Raw genomic sequence first — 21,077 nt, forward strand, 5'->3', positions numbered from 1 at the left:
AGGCCTACTGAACTGATACATCTATGTGGTGCATATCTGGTCTATGAAAATTAGGTCAACTGGCCCAGCACCTGTAGCTTAATGGCTAGGGCACCAGCCACATACACCAGAGCTGGCGGGTTCATAGCTGGGCGTTGTGGTAGGCGGCTATAGTCCCAGCAACTTGGGAGGCTGAGGCAAAAGAATCCCTTAAGTCCAAGAGTTTGAGGTTGCTGTGAGCTGTGACGCCACAAAACCCTACCCAGGGTGACATAGTGAGACTCTGTCTCAAAAAAAAAAAAAAAAAAAAAGAAAAGAAAATTAGGTCAATTTAACGAGGTGGTCAATGCAGGAAGGTGGTCAACTCTGAAGGTTCTACTATATCTCAAAGACAGGAGGACTGGAAAAATAGTTCAGTGTGGTGTTTAAAGACTATGTGATGATAAAATTAATAGTTTTTTAAAAACCTTTTAGTATTATGTGTATAATCATTTTAATTGAAAATATTTTCTACTTGTCTTAAGAATAACATATTAGGCCAGGCACAGTGACTCAATCCTGTAATCCTAGCACTCCGGGAGGCTGAGGCAGGTTGACTGCTTGAGCTCAGAAGTTTGAGACCACCCTGAGCAAGAATGAGACTCTGTCTCTACCAAAAACAGAAAAACTATCCAGACATGCTGGCATATGCCTGTATTCCCAGCTATTCAGGAGGTTGTGGCAATATCAGCCCAAGAGTTTGAGGTTGCTGTGAGCTATGATGACACTATGGCACTCAACCCCATGGTGACAGAGTGAGATTTTGTCTCCAAAAAAATTAAAAAAGCAAAAAAACTAATATATTTACCATATTCTTCCTTATCAGGGTCTCTAAAATAATATTATTTAATATTTATTCTACCTATCTATACAAACTCATGAACCAAATCTTAAGGATATTTGATAACTTCAATATTCACAAATCTCAGGAGAAAAAGCTTAATAACAAGTTTCTGGAGGCTATCTATATAATTAAATCAACAAGTTTGTACTGAATTGCCCACTGCAGACCCATTCTGTTATATTCAAAGCAGCAGTTCTTAACCAATTAGAAATTGCTACTCACCAGCAAGGGTATAATCCATATCAAAACCAAAACACTTTATTTTCTCCATGGCTAAACTTCGGTTCACAAATACCCTATACAAGAAAGTAAAAAATGTTATCTCAATTAATACCGGAAAAGAAATTTTGAAGTTTAATGAAGCTTTCTGACTATTTTTCTAGATCTTCTCATTGATTTATTTTTCCAATTGATTTTTTAAAATTTTACCTTTTAATTTTTATTGTATCTAAGGTGTACAACATGATACTCTGATATGCTTATTTTAATATACACATTTGTGTATATTACTACAGTTACACAAATGAATATACTCATTAGTCTATATAGTTACCTATCTTGTATGTCTGGTAAGAATAACTAAAAGCTACTGAGTTGACAAATTGCAGGATACAATATTATTAACTACAGCCTTCATCTTGTATTTTACATCTCTTATTATTCACCCTTCATAACTGTAACTTTGTACCCTTTGATCTACCTTTCCCAACCACTGTTTTACTCTGTATCTATGCTTTTGTTTTGTTGTTTGTTTTAAATCTCACATGTAAGTGTGATCATACAGTATTTTTCTTTGTGTGTCTGGCTTATTTCACTTAGCATAATGTCCTGTACATTCATCCATGCTGTTGCAAATTACAGAATCTCCTTTTTTAGGGACAAATATTCCATTATAACGTGTGTGTACCCACAATTTCTTTATCCATCCATCCTATCAGTAGACACTTAAATAGTTTCCTTCTCTTGGCTATTGCCATTAATGCTGCAATGAACATAAGAGTACAGCTAACTTTACAAGGTAGTGATTTCATTTCCTCTGCAAGAGGAACTGATAGGTCATATGGTAGCTCTGTTTTTAATTTCTTTAGGAAGCTCTATACTGTTTTCCACAGTGGCTATACCAATCTACAGTATATCAAAGATGTGTAAGAGTTTCCTTTTCACCACATCCTTGCCAACATTCGTTACTTGTCTTTTTGATAAAAACCATTCTAATAGGTAAGAAATGATATCTCATTGTGGTTTCGATTTGCATTTCCCTGATGATTAATGATGGTAAGCACCCTTTCATATGCCTATTGGCCATCTGTATGTCTACTTTGGAGAAATGTCTATTTAAGTTCCTTTCTCATATTAGGGTTATTTGGGTTTTCTGCTATTGACTTCTGTGATTTCCTTACATATTTTAAATATTATCCCCTTATCAGATACATGGTGTACAAATATTTTCCCCCAATCCATAGGCTGCCTTTTTATTTTGTTGACTGTTTCCTTTGCTGTGCAGAAGTGTTTTACTTTGAGGTAGTCCTGCTTGTTTATTTTTGCTTTTGTTGCCTGGGCTTTTGGTGTCCTAACCAAAAAAGCATTGCCACAACCAATGTCAAAGAAACTTCCCCTATTTTCTTCTAGGCTTTCTCTTTTAAATACCAATAATAAAACTCAAAGTAAAAATTATTCAAGTCTGGCTCAGCGCCTGTAGTTCAGTGGTAGGGTGCCAGCCATATACACTGGAGCTGGCAGGTTTGAACCCGTCCTGGGCCTGCTAAACAACAATGACAACTACAACCAAAAAATAGCCAGGCATTGTGGAGGGTGCCTGTAGTCCCAGCTACTTGGCTGCAGCAAGAGAATCACTTAAGCCTAAGAGTTAGAGGTTGCTGTGAGTTGTGATGCCATGGCACTCTACTGAGGACAACATAGTGAGACTCTGTCTCAAAAAAAAAAATTATTCAAGTCTTTCTTATACCATAAGTGAAATTAGATATTAAGCAAAAATATATGGACTTGCTGGGTACTTGTAGCTCAGTGCTTAGGGTGCCAGCCACATGCTCTGGGGCTGGTGGGTTCAAAACTAGCCCGAGCCTGCTAAACAAAAAAAAAAAAAAAAAAAAATAGCCAGGCATTGTGGCAAGAGCCTGTAGTCCCAGCTACTAGGGAGGCTTGAGCCCAAGAGTTTGTTTGAGGTTGCTGTGAGCTAGGACACCACAGCACTCTACTGAGGGTGACAAAATAAGACTATGTCTCAACTAAAATAAATATATATATGTATATTCTATTTTTCTGTAAAGTATCTCTCTTTCTCTCTCTCTATGTATATATATGGCAGTTTCTATAAATATAGTAAGTTAAAAAAGTTAAAATATAAGTTTCATGAGGGCAGTTACTCTTTGTTCTGTGCCATATTGCAGTACCTGGCATATATGTATAGTAGGCACTCATGACTGAAGCTATATTTATATCTTGGGTAGGCTTTAAATTAATCTGTTTATTAAATAAATTATAAATGAATGAATTATACAGCCTCAACAGTAAGCTTATTTATGGGGTCAGGTTTTAGAAAGGAGAGGCTCTTCCCTGAAATCTTGAATCATGTCATTGGTGATGCCAGGATACAGTAAATAAGTCTCTCTGTATCTCTCTCTATGAGAGAGAGAGAGAAAGAGTCTCTCTCTATATATAAGAGAGCAATATAAAGAGAGATAAAGTGTCTCTCTCTCTAAGTCTCTATAAGTCTCTCTCTGTATCTCTCTCATAGAGAGACTCTATCTCTCATTATCTCTCTTATAAAGACTCTATCTCTCATTCTCTCTCTATATATGTAGATATAGAGAGATAAAGAGAGACTTTCTCTCTTATAGAAAGAGACTCTATCTTTTTTTCTCTCAGGGAGAGACTTATTTACTGTTGAGGCTGTATAATTCATTCATTTATAATTTATTTAACAAAGAGATTAATTTAAAGCCTACCCAAGATATAAATATAGCTTCAGTCATGAGTGCCTACTATACATATATGCCAGGTACTGCAATATGGCACAGAACAAAGAGTAACTGCCCTCACGAAACTTATATTTTAACTTACTATATTTATCCTTGAGGAATTCAACCTACTAGGAGAAACACATAAACAAGTAACTATAGACATTTAGTAAGTGCTTTAAAATAACATGAAGGAGAGAACACCAGTTGTTTTAGAGAGTCAGGAAAAGATGTTTGAACAGAATCGGTGAATAGTCAATACAAGTTTTCCAGTAGGACAAAACAAGAAAGTCAATGTAGGCAGAATAACCAACCCCAGAAAAGATTTGCAGTAAACTGCAAATCATGTATTATTGAAGACCTGTCATTGGTTTTGCTTTTCTGTTTGTTTCTACCAAAGGAGGTTTTCTAGGAGAGCTATGATGAGGGAAAGAGCAATAAAAGCTATGAAGCTAAAATGGTTAGGAGGGGTTAAAATCATGAAGACTTTGTATACCATATTAGTGCATCTGGACTTTATCCTGCAGTCAAGAAAAAAATATCAAATTTTGAGGAAATAAAATAATCAGATTCAAATTTCAGGAAGTTTACCATGAAGATACAAGGAAAACATAACATATAACAGTATGATAGATCATAACCATCACGATCTTTTGGAGTAAGTTGCAATCACCTTTGAATATATAGATACCCTTTCCAAAAAAAAAAGAAAAAAGTTAACCTTTCGGGCGGTGCCTGTGGTTCAAGGAGTAGGGCGCCAGTCCCATATGCCGGAGGTGGCAGGTTCACCTAGCCCCGGCCAAAAACCAAAAAAAAAAAAAAAAGTTAACCTTTCATCTGATCCCTAACTTAGTCACTAACCAAAATTAAAATTGGGTGGCTTCTTATACCAAACCTTTTCTTTACTTTCATTTCAGAAGTACAGGAAATTAGAGTCAGGTACAGTAGCTCACACCTGTAATCCTAGCACCACGCGGATTGCTTGAGCTCAAAGGTTGGAGACTACCCTGAGTAAGAGTGAGACCCGGTCTCTAAAAATAGCAGGGCGTTGTAGCAGGCACCTATAGTCCCAGTTACTTGGGAGGCTGAGGCAAAAGAATCACTTCAGCCCAAGAGTTTGAGATTGCTGTGAGTTATGATGCCAGGGCACTCTACCAAGGGCGACAAAATGAGACTCTGTCTCAAAAAAAAAAGAAAAGAAAGAAATTAGAATGATATAGCTAGTCCAAAGAGGGGTAACTGTGAGACCCCTCTTCACAAAAAGAAGAACAATTAGCTGGGCGTGGTGGTGCACAGTTATAGTCCTAGTACTTGGGAGGCTTAAGCCCAGTAGTTTGAGTATGATCATGCGACTATATTCTAGCCTGGTATAAACAATAACAACAACAACAACAACAAAAACAAAAACACCTCCTGAGTATGGGATACAACAACAACAGGGACCTCACCTAACACATGCAAACACTGTATCCTCATATTAATCTGAAAAAAATACAATAAAAATAACCCATCCCAAACTGTGTTACCTATTACCTTTTCTATTTCTCTGTAAAGTATAAAAATAATTTAACCTATCTCATTGACATAACTACTATGCACACTAGATTAGCTCTACAGAACTGTTCCTGAGAAAGATGTTCTATAAAATGCATATATTTTTTTCCCCCTAAGAAAACCTGGTCTCCTGCCAGACACAGGGTCTCACACCTGTAATCCCAGTATTGTGGGAGGCTGAGGAGGAAGAACTGCTTGAGCTCAGGAGTTCGAGACTTGCCTAAGAACTTGCCTGAGCGAGAGTGAGATCCTGACTCATTAAAAAAAAAAAAAAAAAAAAAAAAAAAAAACAGCCAGTTGCCATAGCAAGCGCCTGTAATCCTAGTGGCTTCTAGAGGCTGAGGCAGCAGGATGCCCACAGCCCAAGTCTGAGGTTGCAGTGAGCTATAAGGCCATTGCACTCTGCTCAGGGCATAGAGTGGGACCCTGTCCAAACCAGAAAAAAACAAACAAACAAAAAAAAAAAAAAAGCAAGGAAATTAAAAAAAAAATTTTTTTTTTTTTCAAAGAAAAAGAATAGCTGGTCTTCTGAAAAGTCAGTATTTGGGGGGGGGTGTGGTTAACAGCAGATGGGAGGGGGAGAAAAGAGGAGTGGACAGCTGAAAGATTTAAGAAGCTAGAAGATAAAAAAAAAAAAAAAAAGAGGTTGAGGTGGGTATCATTTTTTGTTGAGACAGAGTCTCAAGCTATTGCCCTGGGTAGAGTACTGTGGCATCACAGCTCACAGCAACCTCAAACCTTGGGCTTAAGCAATTCTCTTGCCTCAGCCTCCCGAGCAGCTAGAACTATAGGTGCCCACCACAATGCCTGGCTGTTTTGTTGTTGTTGCAGTCGTCATTGTTGTTTTAGCTGGCCCTGGCTGGGTTTGAACCCACCAGCCTCAGTGTATGTGGCTGGCGCCCTCTCCACTGAGCTATGGGCACCGCCCAAAACCTCCTTTTTAAAAAATACCCTCCAACCTCAAAATACCACCATGACCCTTCTACCACTTCATCAAACTTCACCTTGCTATTACTGATAAAAGCATCTACTTTATTATCTTTTCCCAGTTATATAAATTCTTTTGAAAGCACAACAGGGGTAAAAGACACTAGAAACTAAATGTCACTACTGAAGGATTCTCAAACAGATTCTCAATTCAGGCTAGGAGGCCAACTGGATCAAATCCTTGATCAGAGCCCTGACAGCTGACATGCCTAAAATATTCTATGGGAATACAGGCAGGAATGAATTGGGGGAAGACTTTTTCCTTGTATGTGGGAAGTATGTGGAACAACATAATAAAAGAAACAGCATTGGTTCTTATGGAAGATAGATGCTAGCTGGTGTCAGACACCAGCTAAAAGCTAAAAGCACAGGGAAAAAGAGACTTTGCTAATAGCCAGCGCCAAAGGCAGAAAGAAATTATCAACAGTTTCAATCAAGTAGTTTACCAATTTCTCCCAAAAAGAGATTGAGCCTGTGCTGCCATGAAAATCTAACAAATCATACATATTTTTTAAAGATATAAAGATTATAATATACCTTTATTAATCATGTAAACGCTAAGAGTACTATATTTCAAGAACATGAAAATCTGTTTTTGCCAAAATAATCACTACTAAGTATCACCTCTTTCCTCTTTAACTAGTCACATTAACTTTTTTTTTTTTTTTTTTTTTGGGACAGAGTCTCACTCTGTTGCCCTGGGTAAAGTGCAGTGGCATCATAGCTCATAGCAACCTCAAACTCTTCGGCTCAAGAGATCCTCATCTCAACCTCCTTCATGGCTGGTACTATGGGCACCAGCCACAACACCCAGCTAGTTCTTCTATTTTTTTTTTTTCTTTTAGTAGAGAAAGGTCTTGCTTTGTTCAGGCTGGTCTCAAACTCCTGAGCTCCAGTGACCAACCCATCTCCACCTCCAGGAGTGCTAGGATAACAGGCATGAGCCGGTGCATCTGGCCTAGTCACATTAACTATTATATCAACACATTTATTGAACATCTACTCTAAAGAAGATACCACATTGTGACATATACTATGTATCACAGAAGCTGTTTCTTAGGGAGCAACTAGAGCTAGGAAAGACTTTATAAGCCTAAGTTAAGAAATATGATGTTTTCCTATAAGATTTTCCACCAAATACATTTTATTTCTTCATTTTCATTCAAAACAAGTACTCTAAACCACAAAAGCAATTTCTGAACTGAAGAAACAATCACAACTGTCTCCCCTAATTCATTTCTTTTATAATGTTTATGAAAAAAAACTCACATATATTCTCTTCTCTCCTTTTCTTCTCCTAATTTAGATTGCAAGATAAGGGGATACAGTATAGAATTAAATCTAATTTGTTGTATGAGTATCAAAATGTATCAGCAAATATACAATGACCAAACAGAACAGCTGCATTACAGAGAATGCAATAAGCCAAATATAGTTATGTGGCTATACATGCTAAGATTTACAAAGATAATAAACACCCCAATGCTGAAAGTATGCATTGACTTCAGCACAGGGGCACCCCCAAGTCTGAAATACTATGTCTCCAGGATACAGTCTTCAAGAGAAACTAATTATCTCTTGGCCTCAAACTAATGATTATTCTTCACTGAGGTTATAATGAAACGAGTTAGCTACTATATCAACTAAAAGGTACTGTATCAAAAAAAACTTCTACTGGCCGTAGGACCTTGACTGTATCTTTGCCAATGCCAGTTTACAGTGTCATATTTCTAAATTATTAACAAGTGGAACATTCTCCACCTCTATATTCAGGAGTTTGAACATATCTGTGAAATTAACTTTCCAAACTTGCTTTTAAAAAAGCACAATGCTGGCTCGGCACCCGTAGCACAGTGGTTGGGGTGCCAGCCACATACACAAAGGCTGGCAGGTTCAAACCTGGCCCAGGCCAGCTAAGCACCAATGACAACTGCAACAAAAAATACCCAGGCATTGTGGCGGGCGCCTGTAGTCCCAGCTACTTGGGAGGCTGAGGCAAGAGAATCGCTTAAGCCCAAGAGCTTGAGGTTGTGAGCTATGACGCACTCTACCAAGGGCGACATAAGGAGACTCCATCTCAAAACAAAACAAAACAAACAAAAAAACACCATGCTGGCACCCTAGAAAGCATGACTAAGCTAAGCATACAACTTTAAAATACAATTATTAGCCAGAAATTCCAACATACTAAGTCAGCTGCAAATTGCAGATTTGAGCATTAACAAGAAAAACAAATCCGTTTCTGCCAGAATAGATGGAAGTATGCACTGACTTCAGCTTAGGGGCACCCTTAAGTTTGAAACACCATAACTCCACACTGTAACACTGTAAAACCAGGCACAGACTTTAACACAAAGACTAGTATAATTTTATCATATTCTACTTCAGTATGGCATAATATTTCAAGAAACTCTATCTAATATAAATGTTAACTATAAGAAATAAAAACATAAATATAATGTGGTTTAACAACAGGAATCTAATATTTCCACACGTAAGTTACATGAACATGCAATTTACTAAATTTGAAATTCTGTAAAATAGCAAATTCTTAATGGTTTTGAGATTTAACTTATAATTCAAAGCATTACCTCATCTGTCACTGGTTGACGTTTTGCAAAGTGTGAAACTATCTGAGTCAACTAATTCTTGAAGTCACATAACAAAATTCTTCTTAAAGTCCCTTGTATAATTTTTTATGGCTTCCACCTAACTTCAAAAAGACTGTTACGTTTGAATCAGGCCCCTCAAAAGCATGTATCTTCTGAGACAGTGCTGGAGAAAACACCTCTGTGTCTAATTTAACTTGTCATTGGATATTACTGTTGCTCTACATAAATCCATTTGGCATAGAATTTCTTTGGCAATGGTAAGCTTTATCTGTAACTCCTCCTCTTGCCTAGGAGTCACAATTTCCTGGCCAAGTGCCCAAGAACAATTACTGCAACAACAAATGAGACTAAAGATTCAAGGATAAAATCCTCTTGAGCATCTGTTTTCATTATGGGTTTGTATAATTATACATTCAAAGTTTGCTACAATCATGAAAATAAAAAGTTTTTACAAGTGCATTTTATAATATAAAAAGTTACAAGTGCATTTTTGAGAGGCCAAACAAATTATGAGCCAAATGGTATGTCTGTATATGTATATATTTTTACTTAATAAAAAAAAAGGCCATAATACAGTTTTTTGGGGTTTGTTTGTTTGTTTGGAGACAGTCTCACTTTGTCACCCTTGATAGAGTGCCATGGTGCCATAGCTCATAGCAACCTCAAATACTTGCTTCCCGAGTAACTGAGACTACAGGTGCCCACCACAACACCCGGTTATTTTTAGAGACAGGGTCTTGCTCTTGCTCAAACTAGTCTTAAATATAATACAGATTTTTGTTGAAAACCTAATCCCCAAACCAGTTCCCATTTGTGCTATTGCTCCCATTTTCCCCCCTCCAGTTTACTGTGATTCTTTCCTATTTCCCCCCTAAAGTTTACTGTGATTCCTTCCTCTTCTCTCAAATCTACATTTTATCATCTCATGTGCCTTCATTTAAGTTAACAAATGTCTCTGGAATCCAGATCTTCCATTCAATTCACACTGCTAAACACATGTCTAGGTCCTCAATAATTCCCCAGCAATCATCTGCCCTCACACTGACACCAAATTAATTACTTTTTTTATTTTTTTAAAGACAAAGTCCCACTTTATCACCCTTGGTAGAGTGCCATGGCATCATAGCTCACGGCAACCTCCAATTCCTGGGCTCAAAGGATTCTCCTGCCTCCACCTCCCAAGTAGCTGGGACTACAGGTGCCCACCACAATCCCCAGCTACTTTTTGTTGCAGTTTGGCCGGGGCCGGGTTCGAACCCACCACCCTCAGTATATGGGGCTGGTACCCTACCCACTGAGCCCCAGGTGCCACCCTAAAATTAATTACCTTAAAATAGGCCTTCTCAAAGCATAACAGACCAGCATAACATTTATTATTAATCCATGGCATGATATATACAGAAACTGTTATCATTTAGAAATTTTTATACCAGTTTGACAGGGAAACTTTGTTGAACATAATAATTTAAAAATATAGGCTTCATTTTTCTAGTAATTCATTTTTATTCTATTTTATAAAGATATCAACATAAAACAGATTGGAAAAACTTTTATAAACTGGTCCTCTGCCACAGTTTGAGAAATATTGTCCTAAAGTCCAGCTCTAATCATGTTACTCTCTTACCTAATAACCTTTAATCATTGCTCACTATCTACCCAACTGATAAATTACACTTTCTTGGATCTTCAAAAACCTCAAAACCTTTCACCATTGTGCTAAAATCAGTTTGATCTTATGTTGTTCCGTATCATGCACCTTTTGCTCTAATAAGCAAAGCCAACTACTTGCTATCTCTTAAATATGCCCTAAGGCCTTGTTTATGCTGTTCCCTATACTTGAAATGTCCACCTCAGTTATCTCTATCAAGACCCTGCATCTCGGGGGCTCTCTGAGCTCAACTGGTTGGGGGAAGGGGGGAGGTTTAAGGCACTTTGGACTGAACTTTGGATTAATACTCTCTTCTGGGTGGAGGCTCTCTGTGCCCAATTGGGTGGCTGGGGCCTGGGGCCTGAGGGACTTTTATCTGAACTTTAGACCTGCGCCCCCCACTGAGCAGCAGACCCCTGAGCTTAACTGGGCAGGTGGTGCCTGAGTGACTTTGTCTGAGCTTTGGGCCTACACTGTCCACTGAGCTGTACTCAACTGGCTGGATGTTGCTCAACACATAAGCACCCTCCTGAACTCTGAGCCAGAGCTATCAGCTGGGTAGCCTTGAGAGCTTGATTTGGTGAATGGAGCCAGATTGGCAGAACGACTTTGATTGGAACTCTGGACCAGGACTGTCTACTGATTCTTGTCCCCCTGGAGACATTGTCTGGGGCTGCGGATTCACCACTTGTCTGCCTTTGTTGGTGCAGTGGTGGCATTGCAACAGTGAGGAGTGGACTCATCGGGGACAACTTGTGAATTCAACTTAAAAAGTATAATTAACATGTTAAAAAAGAGAAAAAGAAGAAGCAGCTAAAAATACTCATGAGGAGGAATCAGCAGAAGATCTCTGGCAACATGAAAAATCAGAGCAAATCAACACCTCGCAGGGACAAAGAAAATACATCAGAAAATTCCATCCACAGAGAAATTGCTGAAATGTCAGAAATAGAATTTATAGATGGCAAATCACATAACTGGAATGGAGGAAAAGATGGAAACAGAAAACCAAAAAATAGTTCAGAAGTTGTCTCAAGAAATTAATGAATTCAAAGACAAAAGACATCAAGGATATAGACATATAAGACATAGCAGAGCTTAAGGAATTGAAAAAGGTATTTGAGGAGCTTCAAAATACAGTAGAGTCCCTCAGAAATAGATTTGATCAGTGTGAAGAAAAAAATCTCACGTAGGGCGGTGCCTGTGGCTCAAGGAGTAGGGCGCCAGTCCCATATGCTGGAGGCTGTGGGTTCAAACCCAGCCCCGGCAAAAAAAAAAAAAAGAAAAAATCTCACGTAAAAAAGACAAGACTTTTGAACTTTCCCAGGCATTCAAAGACGCAGAAAAATGGAGAAAAAGAACAGAATATTCCCTGAGAGAATTACGGGATCATTCCAAGAAATCAAACATCCGAATTATAGGGATTCCTAAAGGAGAAAAGGATGGTCCCAAAGGCACCAATTCTCTGCTCCAAGACATTATGGTGGAGAACTTCCCAAGTATTGAAAGAGACACAGAAATTCAGATAGTAGAAAATTTCAGAACCCCATCATGTCTCAATCCAAATGAAATATCTCCTAGACACATGGTAATTAATTTTGCCAATGCTAATATGAAGTAGAAATTTCTGCAAGCAGCCAGACATAAGAAAAGTATTAGTTTAAAAAGGGGAAAGTATAAAGATGATTGCAGATCTTTCAGCAAAAACTTTCCAAGCCAAAAAGGATGGTCATTGATCTTCAACCTTCTTAAACAAAACAATTTCCAGTCTATGATCCTATACCCTGCTAAACTGAGGCTCATTAGTGATGGGAGAAATCAAATACGTCACTGACATCCACATGCTGAGGAAATTTGCCATGACTAAACGAGCTCTACAGGAATTACTTAAACCCATTCTCCATAACAATCAACAGGAGGGTATACCACCAAAGTAAACCTACCCTGAAATTAAAGAACAAAGCCTAGCTTCCACAATGGTAAGAGGCATAAAATTAAGCTCCGGACTTCTGAAAAACAAGATGACCAAAACTAGCATATTTATCAATTCTCTCAACTAATGTAAATTGTTCGAATTCTTCTTTAAAGAGGCATAGGCTGGCTTGGCACTTGTAGCTCAGTGGTTACAGCGCCAGCCACATATACCAGGGCTGGCGGGTTTGAACCTGGCCCAGGCCTGCTAAACAACAATGACAACTACAACAACAACAACAAAAATAGCCAGGGGTTGTGGCAGGTGCCTGTAGTCCCAGCTATTTGGGAGGCTGAGGCAAGAGAATCGTTTAAGCCCAAGAGTTTGGGGTTGCTGTGACCTGTGACACCACCGCATTCTACTGAGGGCGACACAATGAGACTGTGTCTCAAAAAATAAAGAGGCATAGGCTGGCCTAGTGGGTACAAAAACTCAGACCAGATATCTGTTGCTTATAAGAAATGCACCTTACCTCAAAGGATAAAACAAGTCTCAGGGTGAAGGGAGGGGCAATGGTATTCCAGGCAAATGGAAAGCAGAAAAAAGCTGGGGTTGCAATCTTGTGTGCAGATACAGTTGGATTCAAACCAACAAAGATAATGAAAGACAAAGATAGACACTACATACTGGTCAAGGGAAAAACACAGAAAGAAGAGATTTCAATAGTTAACATCTATGCACCCTATCTGAATGCTCCTCTCTATATAAAACAAACCCTAACTGATATGAACTTCCCTCACTATAATAGGAAGAGATTTTAACACCCCATTGGTAGTACTGGACAATCCTCCAAGCAGAAACTAGAAGTAATAATGGACTTAAACAAGACCCTAAATGGCCATAACAGACATTTATACAACACTTTATCCTAACAAAACCAAATACACATTCTTCTCATCAGCCCATGGATTATTTTCCAAAATTGATCATATCTTAGGTCACAAGGCTAAATTCAACAAATTCAAAAGAATAGAAATTATCCCCTGTATCTTCTCAGACCATCATGGAATAAAAGTTGAATTCAACAGCAACAGAAATCGTCATACTCAAATAAAATCATGGAAACTAAATAACCTTATGCTAAATGATAGCTGGATCATAGACGAGATCAAGAAAGACATCATTAGATATCTGGAACAAAACAATAGTGAAGCCACAAACTATCAAAACCTGTGGGATAGGCTCAGCACCCATAAGTCAGTGGCTAAGGCACTGGCCACATACACAAGGGCTGGTGAGTTTGAATGAGGCCTGGGCCTGCTAAACAACGACAACTACAACAAAAAAATAGCTGGGCATTATGGTGGGAGCCTGTAGTCCCGGCTCTTGGGACGCTGAGGCAAGAGAATCACTTAAGCCCAAGAGTTTAAGGTTGCTGTGAGCTGTGATGCCAAAGCACTCTACCAAGGGTGACATAGTGAGACTGTCTCAGAAAAAAAAAAAAAAAAAGAAAACAACCTGTTGGGGGATGGCGCCTGGGGCTCAAAGGAGTAGGCCGCCAGCCCCATATGCCAGAGGTGGCGGGTTCAAACCCAGCCCTAGCCAAAAACTGCAAACAAACAAACAAACAAAAAAAACCTGTAGGGTACTGCAAAGGCAGTCCTTAGAGGGAATTTATAGCATTCTATGCCTTCATCAAGAAAACGGAACAAGAGCGAAGTCAGCAACCTAATGGGCCATCTCAAGTAACTGGAAAAGGAAGAACAATCTAATCCCAAACCCAGCAGAAGAAAAAAAAATAACCAAAATTAGAGCAGAACTAAATGAAATTGAAAAACAAATGAATTATTCAAAAGATCAGCGAAACAAAAAGTTGGTTCTTTCCACTTTGAGATATCATCTAACTCCAATAAGATTAGTCCACATAACAAAATCCCAAAACTATAGATGATGGCGTGGATGTGGAGAAAAGGGAACACTTCTGCACTGCTGGTGGGAATGCAAACTAATATGTTCCTTTGGAAAGAAGTTTGGAGATCACTTAGGGATCTAAAAATAGACCTGCCATTCAATCCTGCAATTCCTCTACTAGGTATATATCCAGAAGACCAAAAATCACTTTATAACAAAGATATTTGCACCAGAATGTTTGCAGCCCAATTCATAATTGCTAAGTCATGGAAGAAGCCCAAGTGCCCACTGACCCACAAATGGATTAATAAATTGTGGTATATGTACACCATGGAATATTATACAGCCTTAAAAAAGATGGAGCCTTTACCTCTTTTATGTTTACATGGATGGAGCTGAAACATATTCTTCTTAGTGAAGTATCTCAAGAATGGAAGGAAAAGTATCCAATGTACTCAGCTCTACTATGAAGCCAATATATAAACAACCCAGTTCCATATGAAAGCTATAAGTTCAAGATGAAGGGGGAAGAGGAGGGGAAAGGCAGGAGAGAGGGGAGGATGCGTAAAGGGAGGGTAATTGGTCAGACCACATCTATGATGCATTTTACAAGGGTACATGTCAAATCTACTAAGTGTAGAGTATAAATGTCTTAACACAATAATTAAGAAAGTGCGGAGAAGACTATGTTAACCAGTTGGTTGTAAGTATTTCAAATCGTATGTAAAACCAGCACATTTAACCCCATAAATGCATTAATGTACACAGCTATGATTTAATAATAAAAACGTTGGTTCTTTGAAAAGATTATTAAAATTGATAAACCCCTGGCTAGACTAGCCAGAAACAGAAAAACAAGATTTCTAACAACTACAATCAGAAATGATAAAGGGGAAGGCGGTGCCTGTGGCTCAGTGAGCAGGGCGCCGGCCCCATATACCGAGGGTGGCAGGTTCAAACCCAGCCCTGGCCAAACTGCAACAAAAAAATAGCTGGGCGTTGTGGCAGGCGCCTGTAGTCCCAGCTATTCGGGAGGCTGAGGCAGGAGAATCACCTAAGCCCAGGAGTTGGAGGTTGCTGTGAGCTGTGTGACGCCACGGCACTACTGAGGGCAATAAAGTGAAACTCTGTCTCTACAAAAAAAAAAAATAGCTGGGCGCTGTGACTGGCACCTGTAATCCCAGCTGCTCGGGAGGCTGAGGTGGGAGAATCGCGGAAGCCCAAGAGCTAGAGGTTGCTGTGAGTCCTGTGACATCATGGCACTCTACTGAAGGTGGTAAAGTGAGACTCTGTCTCTACAAAAAAAAAAAAAAAGAAATGATAAAGGGGAAATAACAACAGATGCCAGAGAAATAAAAAAGATTCTCAACAATTACAAAAAACTCTATTCCCAGAAATATGAAAATGTAGGAGATCGACCAATATCTGGAAGCACAATACCTTCCGAAACTCAGCCAGAAAGATTTAGAAACCTATAAATATAATACACCACATAAATAGAATCAAAAACAAAGACCATATGATTCTCTCAATTGATGCAGAAAAGGCTTTTGACAATATCCAGCAGTCTTTCATAATAAAAACACTCAAGAATATAGGCTTAGAAGGAACATTTCCTTAAGCTGATAGAGGAAAGCATTTCCACTAAAAACTGGAACCAGACAAAGATGCCTACTGTCTCTGCTATTAAACACAGCGTTGGAAGATCTAGCCATTGCAATCAGGCAAGAGAAGGAGATCAACGGAATCCACATGAGGACAGATGAGGTCAAACTCTCCCTCTTCACAGATGACATGATCTTATTCCTGGAAAACCCCAAGGACACAACCAAAAAGCTCTTAGAAGTGATCAAGGAATACAGTAGCATCTCGAGATAAAAAATCAATACCCAAAAATCAGGCTCAGTGCCTGTAGCATAGCGCTAGGGCGCCAGCCACATACACTGGAGCTGGCGAGTTCAAATCCAGCCTGGGCCTGCCAAACAACAATGACAACTACGACCAAAAAAATAGCCTGTTTTGGTGGGCACTTGTAGTCCCAGATACTGTGGAGGCGGAGCCAAGAGAATCACTTAAGCCCAAGAGTTTGAGGTTGCTATAAGCTGTGATGCCCTGGCACTCTACCCAGGGTGACAGCTTGAGACTCTGTCTCAAAAAATATATATATCAAAAAAATCAGAAGCCTTTGTATATGCCAACAATCATCAAGCCGAGAATAAAATCAAAAACTCTATTCCTTTTACAATAGCACCAAAAAGATGAAATACCTAGGAATATATCTAACAAAAGACATGAAAGATCTCTATAAAGAGAATTATGAAACTTTGAGAAAGGAAATAGCAGAAGATGTCAACAGATGGAAGAACATACCATGCTCATGCCTAGGAAGAATCAACATTGTTAAAATGTCCATACTACCCAAAGCAATCTATAGATTTAATGTAATACCGATCAAAGAGATTGTTAAAGAACTTGAAAAAATAGTACTTCAATTTACATGGAGCCAGAAAAAAACCTAAATAGCAAATATAGTTCTTAGAAATAAAAACAAATCTGGAGGCATCACATTGCCAGATTTCAGGTTATTATTACAAGGCTATAGTGATCCAAACAGCATGGTACTGGCACAAAAATAGAGAAGATCTATGGCATAGGATACAGAATCTAGAGATAAACCCAGCCACATATCATCATTTAATCTTTGATAAACCTAACAAAAACATGCAATGGGGAAAAAATCCTTATTTAACAAATAAGGCTGGGAGAACTGGTTATCCACATGCAGAAGACTGAACTGGACCTGCGCCTCTCTCCATTGACAAAAATTGATTCTCGTTAGATAAAAGTTTTAAATTTAAGACACAAAACAATAAAAGTTTTAGAAGAGAGTGTGGGGGAAACACATGAAGATATTGGCCTGGGGAAAAACTTTATGAGGAAGACCCCCCCCCCCAACAGTAATTGCAGCAACACCAAAAATAAATAACCGGGATTTGATCAAGCTAAAAAGCTTTTGTACAGCTAAGGGTACCATAAACAAAGCAAACAGATAGCCTTTGGAATGGGAGATGTTTGCATGTTATGGGAATCTGACAAAGGCCTGATAACTAGAATCTACAAAGAACTCAAATTAAACAATAAGAAAAGTGCAAACAACCCTCTCTGTAAGTGAGCAAGAGATTTGAACAGAAACTTCTCCGAGGATGACAAATGACCAATAAAACATGAAAAAATGCTCATTGTCTTTAATCATCAGAGAAATGCAAATCAAAACCACTCTAAGATATCATCTAACCCCAGCAAGATTAGCCAACACCACAAAGTCCCAAAACACCATAAGCTGCCGTGGATGTGGAGAGGGTGGGATTGCAAACTAGTATAGCCTTTTTGGAGAGAAGTATGGAGAATTCTCAGAGATCTACAAGTAGACCTTCCATTTGACCCTGCAATCCCATTATTAGGTATCTACCCAGAACAACAAAAATCATTTTACCAGCGCCTATAGTCCCAGCTACTCAGGAGGCTGAGGCAAGAGAATTGCCTAAGCCCAAGAGCTAAAGGTTGCTGTGAGCTGTGATGCCACAGCACTCTACCGAGGGCAATAAAGTGAGACTCTGTCTCTAATTAAAAAAAAAAATCATTTTACCACAAAGACATTTGCACTAGAATGTTTATTGTGGCTCAATTCATAATTGCCAAGTTGTGAAAGCAACCTAAATGCCCATCAACCCATGAATGGATCAACAAACTGTGGTATATGTATACCATGGAACATTATGCAACCATTAAAAAAGATGGAGACTTTAATATTTTACATTTACCTGGATGGAGCTGAAATATATTCTTCTGGCTCGGCACCCGTAGCACAGTGGTTACGGCACCAGCCACATAGACCAAAGCTGGTGGGTTTGAACCCAGCCCGGGTCAGCTAAACAATGACAACTGCAACAACAACAAAAATAGCCAGGTGTTATAGTGGCGCCTGTAGTCCCAGCTACTTGGGAGGCTGAGGCAAGAGAATCGCTTAAGCTCAAGAGTTGGAGGTTGCTGTAAGCTGTGACACCACAGCACTCTACCGAGAGTGACATACTGAGACTTTATCTCAAAAAAAAAAGAAAGAAATATGTTCTTCATAGTAAAGTATCACAAGAATGGAAAAATAGGCTCAGCGCCTGTAACACAGTGGTTATGGCACCAGCCATATATACCGAGACCGGTGGGTTTGAACCCAGCCTGGGCCAGCTAAACAATGACAACTGCAACAAAAAATAGCTAGGTGTTGTGGCAAGTGCCTGTAGTCCCAGCTACTCGGGAGGTTGAGGCAAGAGAATCGCTTGAGCCCAGGAATTTGAGGTTGCTGTGAGCTGTAGGTTACTGTGGTAGAGCCACAGTACTCCACCAAGGGTGACATAGTGAGACTCTGTCTCAAAAAAAAAAAGAATGGGAAAAAAAATATCCAATGTACACCATACTTACATGAAATCAATATATTTACAATTTCATACTCATACTGATACTCACTGATACCATGACACTGTCTCTGAGCTCACCTGTATCTACTCAGCCCTCATTCTGCACAACAACAATGAAGTGACTATCACGGACAATTAGATCAACACCCTCATTAAAACAGCTGGTATAAATATTGACCCTTTTTGGCCTGGCCAATGTCAACATCGAGAGCCTCATCTGCAATGTAAGGCCTGGTGAACCTGGTGAACCAGCAGCTGGTGCTGCATGAGCAGGAGGTCCTTCCCCCTCCACTACTGCTGCCCAAGATGAGGAGAAGAAAGTGGAAGCAGGGCGGTGCCTGTGGCTCAAAGGAGTGGAGCACCAGCCCCATATATCGGTGGTTGGAGGGGTCAAATCCGGCCCCAGTCAAAAACTGCAAAAAAAAGATGGAAACAAAGAAAGATGAATCTGAAGAGTCTGATGATGACATGGGCTTTGGTCTTTTTCAATAAATCTCACTTATAAAACGAATTAATTCTGATACTCATTTTGCTCATATACTCAGTATGAAAGAGTTCAAGAGAGAAGTCATTATGGAAGTGCACACAGAACAAAATTTAAGATGCTTAAGATGCCATCAATTATAAAACTTACCCATATTATATACCAGTAAGAAAGGATATAGTACCCTGGGGGCGGCACCTGTGGCTCAGTGAGTAGGGCGCAGGCCCCATAAACAGAGAGTGGCAGGTTCGAACCCAGCCCTGGCCGAACTGCAATAAAAAATAGCCAGGTGTTGTGGCAGGTGCCTGTAGTCCCAGCTACTCAGGAGGCTGAGGCAAGAGAATTGCTTAACCCAAGAGCTGGAGGTTGCTGTGAGCTGTGATGCCACAACACTCTACCAAGGGTGACAAAGTAAGACTCTGTCTCTTAAAAAAAAAAGAAAGAAAGAAAGAATATATACACAAGAAGTCAGAGCTTAGTAGGGGATTCTACATAAAGCCAGGATATCAAAGGGCTATATACATAAGAAAAAAGGAGAAATACGTATCTGCATCATAGAAGGAGTCCACAAAAAATATTAAACATCTCAGCCTTGAGACATAGTCTTGCTGTGTTACTTAAGAGTTCAAGGAGATGGGGCAGCACCTGTGGCTCAGTGAGTAGGGCGCAGGCCCCATATGCTGGGGGTGGCGGGTTCAAACCCAGCCCCAGCCAAACTGCAACAACAACAACAACAAAATAGCCGGGCGTTGTGGCGGGCGCCTGTAGTCCCAGCTGCTCGGGAGGCTGAGGCAAGAGAATCGCGTAAGCCCAAGAGTTAGAGGTTGCTGTGAGCCGTGTGATGCCACGGCACTCTACCAAGGGCGGTACAGTGAGACTCTGTCTCTAAAAATAAAAAATAAATAAAAAGAGTTCAAGGAGAAGAGACTTGAAGAGAAACTTCTCTGAAGAAGACAGGGGCACAGACTACAAACATATAAAAAAATGCTCATCATCCTTAATCATCAGAGAAATGCAAATCAAAACTATTTTAGATATCATCTAACTCCAGTAAGATTAGCCCGTATCACAAAATCCCAAAACCAGAGATGTTGGCGTGGATGTGGAGAAAAGGGAACACTTCTACACTGCTGGTGGGAATGTAAACTAATACGTTCCTTTTGGAAAGATGTTTGGAGAACACTTAGAAATCTAAAAATAGACCTGCCATTCGATCCTACAATTCCTCTATTAGGTATACGCCCAGAAGACCAAAAATCACATTATAACAAAGATATATGGGGCCGGCGCCTCTGGCTCAAAGGAGTAGGGCGCCGGCCCCATATGCCAGAGGTGGAAGGTTCAAACCCAGCCCCATCCAGAAACTGCAAAAAAATAAAAAAAAAGATTTATGTACCAGAATGTTTATTGCAGCCTAATTCATAATTGCTAATTCATGGAAGAAGTCCAAGTGCCCATCGACCCATGAATGGATTAGAAATAAATTGTGGTATCCCTATGTACAGCATGGAATATTATGCAGCCTTAAAGAAAGATGGAGACTTTGCCTCTTTCATGTTTACATAGATGGAGCTTTTTTAATTTTTAAAAAAGAGTTCAGGGAGGGGAGGGACCTTCTCCTAAGAATCTGAACAAGTCTTAAAGGTTGTAGTCTGAA

At 39.4% G+C, this 21,077-nt stretch overlaps 1 protein-coding gene and 1 pseudogene across 7 annotated transcripts in view; one reads left to right on the forward strand and one right to left on the reverse strand.

Annotated features, from left to right (window-relative positions):
• The window catches only part of NT5C2 (5'-nucleotidase, cytosolic II), a 142,587-nt gene that overhangs the window by 56,636 nt on the left and 64,874 nt on the right, over positions 1 to 21,077 (reverse strand). For 4 of the 7 annotated variants that reach the window (XM_053583049.1, XM_053583050.1, XM_053583054.1 and 1 more), the window contains one exon: positions 1,085 to 1,158. The exons of 1 other annotated variant lie outside the window; for it this stretch is intronic. In XM_053583049.1, the coding sequence (XP_053439024.1) occupies positions 1,085 to 1,158 (74 nt within the window). Of the gene's footprint in view, positions 1 to 1,084; positions 1,159 to 8,972; positions 9,154 to 21,077 lie in introns of those variants that run through there. 2 more of the 7 variants (XM_053583052.1, XM_053583055.1) reach the window with 1 other exon arrangement.
• LOC128582546 (60S acidic ribosomal protein P1-like) lies at positions 18,992 to 19,428 on the forward strand (annotated as a pseudogene).

The sequence above is a fragment of the Nycticebus coucang genome, chromosome 3 (assembly GCF_027406575.1).
Source record: "Nycticebus coucang isolate mNycCou1 chromosome 3, mNycCou1.pri, whole genome shotgun sequence".
NCBI classification, from domain to species: domain Eukaryota; kingdom Metazoa; phylum Chordata; class Mammalia; order Primates; family Lorisidae; genus Nycticebus; species Nycticebus coucang.